The following is a 6,973-nucleotide window of genomic DNA, read 5'->3' on the forward strand; positions in this document are numbered from 1 at the left end:
GAAATTAATGGAAGAAGATGTGAATCGGTGTAAAAATAGTGGAGTATTGAAATTTGTTGTTGCTTTCAAAATTGAAATTTAAATACAAAAATAATTCTTTATTAAACTAACTATATTAAGTTTTTAAATAGTTATAAATAATTATATTATTAGTATCAATTACATGTAAATATACATATAAATAAATATTAATTATAAATTAATTCCAATAATCAATTGATAAGAGTAATTATATGAAACAAATTAAATCAAAATACATCATGTAATATTTAATATCTATGGATTAATGTATATAGATCCCTCAAAAAATGGTCCAAAGATGGACCGGGCCATATTTAGTGCAAAAATGAATTTCATAATAATAGTAATAATAGATAAGAATGAAAATAGTATTTCACTAAAACTTCCTAAAATAGAGGGACCAACGCTAATATAATAAATATAACAATAAAATATTTTAGAAAGTGGTAATTTCTCGGAATTAGACTAATCTTTTTTACTATGAATTAGATCCTAATGTAACACACTAATACTCCTACACCATAACTGAATCATCTTAGCGGAATAGTATAATTAAGTTAAAAGATCTCGCCGCCGTGTCACCTCCGTCGTCATCGCCGTCGGAGAAACAACCGCATTACAACTCTCTCTCACTACACTCGCCGTCTCTCCGATCCATCACAACCAACGGTTCTCTTTCTCTCTCTAACTATTTCTTTGACTTTGCATCCTCATCTCCATTCTGACTCGTCTTTTGTCTTTTCCTTCACACCATTTTTTCTTCATATTACTCTCTCACTTCTCCCAATTTAGCGTTGACCTAGTTTATTCGCAGCCTCCATTGTTGCTTCTTACTGTAATTTGATCTACTCACCTTGAATTCATCGTGCATTCTTTGCTATTGCCGTGTTGTTTCAGTTTTTTGATAGTGTATGGGAATTGAAGGAAATGGGAATCACGATTTGTGACAAAATAGAGAATCTTTTTCTCATGTGTTTTTGTTTGTTAATTTCTATGTATAATGATTATGTTAATAAAATGTTTTCCTTTTTGTAGTGTTTACCAAGTTATGTACTTTCTTCATTTTCACGGTTTCATTAAGATTCTTATCTTAAAGTTTGGTTTTTTTTTTTTTATCTACTTCACTAGTTTATGTGTGTGTTATGTTTGGTTCTTCTTCTCTCTATTTTTATCCATCTTTTCGATTTTAGGAATCATGAATTTATTTTATTGTTTATGTTAGTTGTGCTAAGAATGGTTGACTTTTTATAGGTAATTAATTTGATGAGATAGTTGATTAGGATCATAATGTAGAATAATTGTTAATATTATTGCATCTTGGCACAATTCAATTGATGGATTCATTTCAAAATCTGTGGCTGAGTTATATAGTCTAGCCATTGGAAATTGATTCTATTTTTCTTAGGATCAGTGTTATCAAATGACGGCGCCATTGCTGCTATGGAGGATATACATGTTTTTTGGGTTTGCCGCAATGGTAAATATTGTCGATGTTGTGTGTTTTTCCGCCATAATCCTCTATAACAGCACCGCAAAGCGGCTGGTATGGCGTGTTTTTCCGCCATAATCCGCTATAACGGCGCTGCAAAGCAGCTGGTATCGCCATCAGCCATCGACAACACTGCTTAGGATGTGATTCGAATGGACTAACTAACCATGTGAATTTCTTATAGTTAGTCAATCACAATCACAATCGATAGATCACTAAAACAATTTGACTTTAATCATATCTACAGATCTACCTCATACAAAAGGCAATTTGTGATTGGTTAACGGTGTAAAAAGGTTTACACTGAGAGTGTCTCAAAACTAATATCTTTTTCTTATTGTCCACTTTGATTTGATGTTTAACTTCTTTTAGTTTTGGTTATTGGGTGCACAGAAGAATATTTATCAGTTCTTCTATTGAAATGAGAAATTTTGTTTTTTCACAGATCTGAGTGTTTGTTTGTTCTATTGAGAACCGAGGAAGGTTCAAGCACATGATATTTTGATATCTATCTGTGATAGGAAGACCATGGGACGAGCTTCACCATTACTTGTAATATGTTTGGTTCTTGGTTCTTCCTTTGCTACATATAATTTGGTCACAATGATAATCCACTACGGATCGTTAGAAAGTGTATCTGCCGAGGATGGTGGATTGTTTTTTGACCCCATTATCGAGATGCCTGAACATGTGAAGAATCGGAAAACAACTAAAGTACCGTTTCATATTGCCCTAACGGCTACCGATGCTGTGTACAGCAAATGGCAATGTCGCATCATGTATTACTGGTATAAAAAACAAAGGAATTTACCCGGGTCAGAGATGGGAGGATTCACTAGAATTTTGCATTCTGGAAAGGCTGACAACTTGATGGATGAAATTCCTACTGTTGTTGTTGATCCTCTTCCGAAAGGTCTTGACCGGGTGAGGCTGGTTACTATAACTTTCAGTTATACTCTTATATGTCTTATAGTTATTTCTGTATTGTTTTCTAGCATATTCAGTAAATAGTATTGCAGTTGCTGAAACTATGACCTGTTTGGATTAGCTTATATGAGTTTCTCTACTGATGTGAAACTATTTGGGAGAGTTTATCAAAATAGCTTATGACCTGTTTGGATTTTTGTTTTTTCAGCCGTGAATACAATTTATATATTTTCGGACACATTGCTTATTTTTTGCAGGGATACATCGTTCTGAATAGACCATGGGCTTTTGTTCAGTGGCTGCAAAAGACTAAAATTGAGGAAGAGTTAGATCTCTTATCCTAAGTGATCTACTTTATATTTGTTTGACAATAATATAAGTTGACTTAGTTTCTGTGCTTTTGATGCAGATATATTTTAATGGCAGAACCTGATCACGTATTTGTACGCCCTCTTCCCAATCTGGCATATGGAGCACATCCGGCTGCTTTTCCATTTTTTTATATTAAGCCGCAGCAGAATGAAAAAATTGTAAGGAAGTATTACCCCGAGGAAAAGGGACCCGTTACAAATATTGATCCGATTGGCAATTCTCCTGTAATTATCAGAAAGGTAGAATCTCGCAGAAACTTCTATTTAATTGAATTGAATCAATACCTGTTCTCGATGGTTGAATATACATCCACTGTCCTTAATATTGTTCTGGGTTACTAATTTTAGGTGTCGATGCGTCCGTATAATTGACGTGTCTGGTGTTTTCTGTATATGTGCCAATGACTCATAGCATGTTAAGTTGAAAGATCTTAATGCCAATACATTCAATATAGATTTCTATTTCACTGTACATAGAACCTTGTGAATACGCTGGTTCGATAGGACCGAGCGAGTAAATACTTTTTGCTCACCTAGTGAGGGGTGCACTTTTTTTTCTCAGGATTTGATTTCAAAAATTGCTCCCACATGGATGAATATTTCATTGAAGATGAAAGAGGATCCAGAGACCGATAAAGAGTTTGGATGGGTGCTAGAAATGTATGGCTTGCCAATTAACAGACAAATGCTGCTGATTCTTTATTTCTTGAAATTTTATTGATATTTTGATGCTGACGTGGTGTTCTGAATTCTGGAACCAAGGTATGCTTATGCTGTCGCATCTGCCCTGCACGACGTGAAACATATTCTACGGAAAGACTTCATGCTACAGGTTTGAAATATATAACATTGTATAGATATAGCTTTTGATGTTATATTTAGTTTATATTGTTATGCATATCCAATTCTGATTTTACTTTTCTTGTATGTTACTTTTCAGCCACCGTGGGATCTTGAAACTTACAATAAGTACATTATTCATTATACTTATGGGTGTGACTACAATCTAAAGGTACATTATTTCTCCTAATGTTTGAACTGCAAAATTAAGGTCTTTGAATATTCCTTATAAATTCGCATCCTTAATGAACCCAACACTGAACTCCTGAAAGCTTCTTGATCTTGATTATGTGTCTCTTATGGTACTCCTCTTAATACTGTTTCATAATACTCAGGGCGAATTGACTTACGGTAAAATTGGCGAGTGGAGATTTGACAAAAGGTCACATCTAGAAAGACCTCCACCAAGAAACTTGCCCTTACCCCCTCCAGGTGTTCCTGAAAGTGTGGTATGTCTACAGCTTGCTAGTTTATTTACAAAATTCATCTTATTTGGATGATAATAATCGTAATCATAATAATCATTAGTAATCATAATAGTCATTATTAATAAGTAATATAAAATTAATCCTTAGAAATATTATAAACTGACACCTTTGAACAAAGATGTTTACGGTGTCTGAAACCGACACATGAAATTACGTTCAATTTATTTATTTTTTTCAAATTATTACCAGTGTGTCGTGTCTGTGCTTCTTAGGTATTAACCATCATACATCGCACATGATAAAAGTTCTGTTGTCACTCAACTACTCAAGGGTTTGTCTGATGCTTTTCTGCATATGCTGTCTCCGTGTTATCTAACTGACCCTAAGACCTTGCCTTTTGCAAACGTGGTCTGCTCTACAAAAATCATCTGTTTGTTTTAACAATTAGCTAGTTAAGCCCCCACTTTCAGTTAAGTATAATTAGTAAAATGGAGTACATATAATTGAAGAACAAATCATATTATAAATTTCATAGTTTAAGACAGAGAGATTGAGTGAGATGTAAAACACTATATTTGAGAAAGGTGAATGAAATCAAAGAATGCTTCTAACGTAATTTGTGATAGAAAAGTATTATTCAAGCATAAAGGAAATTTTACCACAAATAAATAACTTCCTATCATACGCAAGAGTAAATGCAGAGTAGTCAATTATGGATAGCAATGCGGAGCAGCCGACCTCAAAAATGGGATAGTGTATAGCGGGATGTCCGCCTTTTGATAGTTTTTGAACAAATTACATGAATAATAATTATAAACATATGAAGTGCAGAGAGAGGTGAGGGAGGAACCTGTCATTTTTTTTGGATCGGCTGAAGTGCAGAAACGTCGGTGAAGGAAGGATAGGGTTGAGTCTCAACTCAAATTTGATTGAAAAACTCAAAATTACCCTTAAAACGTTTTAAATTTAGGGGGTAATGACTCCACTATAGCAGGATAGCGCCGCCATTGGCTGCTATTGACTACTACTCTGAGTATATGTTGAGTGATAAAGAGGCAATAAGTAAACTTAGTTTAATAAAGATAATAATAAGAATGTATGATGGATCTGTGGTCACACAAGACATGATAGGAACAGGTATGAAAGCATTAGAAGGAAAGTTGGAATGACACCTATTGTGAAAGAGATGGTGAAGTTTCATCATAAGTGGTTTCAACATGTGTGGGGAGAGCACTCATAGAAGTGTCCAAAAAGAAGCGGACTTACATCCCCCACAGCCACTGCACATTGCATTATTTTGTAGAGGGGCCGTGTCCAAAGGATTAGAAGTCCAATGATCTGTCGTTAAATTTATTCATGACAGTATATTATGGTATTTTTTATCCATTTAACTGATCTCACATGATAGCAAAAAATGATTGTTAATATTGTCATTTATATTGTACTTCGCTGTCAAATTATAGCACTGTTTCCTTGAGAGATCTCTTTCAGGCTGCAGCTTTGGGTTGAAGTAATATAAACCTTTCTCTTTGTTCTTACTTTCATACTTTGTTGCTTTAACCACCAAAGCCTTCAATTTTAAGTGTTCTTCATACATCTTTCTCCTTTTAATTCTTGTCATTTTCAGCCCTTTCTTCTTAGTGTCGCTCTGTTTCATCCTGTCCATTATTTTTAACTAAGCTTGATATTGATACCTTGTGTCATTAGGGTATTTTCCCCTAAGCTTTATCCCAGCAGAAAGAAGTGTGTTAGTTTTAGGTTTTATATTTGATCTAACTTATTCATACAAAACTGGCTTGTAAATGTGCGAGGGGGCCACTCTATATAAATTTTAATAGACTTGTTTTTTCTAATTCTTCCAATACACTTCCTCACACCATCATTATTGAGCTTGATGAGTGGCCCGAATCAATAATCTTTGGTACCATGATAAGTTCTTATTTTAGGCCAAACTCATTCTTACGATACTGACTTTTTTCCCTAATGAGTCTTTTACAGGGTCCTTTTGATTTGCACATAATGTCTAGAATAATACTATAAAACAAACCTTTAAGTGCTATGCAATATTTTATTCTGTATGGTAAAACATCTCAACCATTGATTAGAGAATTTAACTGTAGATATTTTTGTGGTAACAAAATGTTGATATTTAAACACATTCATATTTGGTATGTATTTTTATTAACTTCATCAACGGTTGAGATTTTTATACTATAAATAAATATAATGGTTAATATTAAGATCGATCTTTTATAATTAGTAGCAAAAGCATGATATAATGCATTATCAAATAACCTTTGTTTTTTCTTGTTATAAAATTTCCAGGTGACTCTGGTAAAGATGGTGAATGAAGCTACTGCAAACATCCCCAATTGGGATACATTGTAAATATTTTTATTTATTCATTCATGATATTCAAAATGCATGTTTTGATAGTTCTAAAAGAGTGTAGACATGGAGATAATAGTTTATATTTTTCTTCCTTGTTTAGTCATAGAACCATAGAAAAATTTGCACCACAATACCTCACTATACACCTCTAATTAGATGATAATTTAAACGAAGGATTATACTTTGTTTTCGTGGTGATATTCTTGAATGAGACAACGATACCGAATAATTTCTTCGAGTAATTTTGGATTGAAGTAGTATTTAAAAATGAGTATATAGTCGGTCGCTTTTTGATGATTTAGATTCTGGTTTGATAGTTTTATGTAGTTGATGGCTCTGGTTTTGTTTGATCCATTATTATTCATGTTATGATGTCCAAAATGTCACAAAACCATATAACATATGAAGTAAATATTATAAGTAAATGTTGATTCACTAAATCAGACTGATCTGTATTAGAGCTCCCTTAGTCATGTTATCAGTAAAGCCCCGGAAAATTTTACATG

At 33.5% G+C, this 6,973-nt stretch overlaps 1 protein-coding gene across 3 annotated transcripts; it reads left to right on the forward strand.

Moving 5' to 3' along the window:
- Positions 1-472: 472 nt before the first annotated feature.
- On the forward strand, positions 473-6,709 carry LOC131616756 (hydroxyproline O-arabinosyltransferase RDN2). 3 transcript variants are annotated; one of them, XM_058888190.1, is made up of 9 exons: positions 473-690; positions 2,032-2,434; positions 2,695-2,762; positions 2,847-3,048; positions 3,371-3,468; positions 3,571-3,640; positions 3,749-3,820; positions 3,984-4,097; positions 6,402-6,709. In XM_058888190.1, exons 2-9 carry the CDS (start codon positions 2,039-2,041, stop codon positions 6,462-6,464), a joined length of 1,083 nt encoding a protein of 360 aa, XP_058744173.1. In that variant the 5' UTR covers positions 473-690; positions 2,032-2,038; the 3' UTR covers positions 6,465-6,709. The 3 variants fall into 3 exon arrangements, with proteins under 3 accessions (XP_058744173.1, XP_058744171.1, XP_058744172.1); XM_058888188.1 differs by having other exon boundaries at positions 474-690; positions 1,956-2,434; XM_058888189.1 differs by lacking the exon at positions 473-690 and adding an exon at positions 712-856 and having other exon boundaries at positions 1,956-2,434.
- The last annotated feature ends 264 nt before the right edge of the window (positions 6,710-6,973 follow it).

The sequence above is a fragment of the Vicia villosa genome, linkage group LG7, assembly GCF_029867415.1.
Source record: "Vicia villosa cultivar HV-30 ecotype Madison, WI linkage group LG7, Vvil1.0, whole genome shotgun sequence".
NCBI classification, from domain to species: domain Eukaryota; kingdom Viridiplantae; phylum Streptophyta; class Magnoliopsida; order Fabales; family Fabaceae; genus Vicia; species Vicia villosa.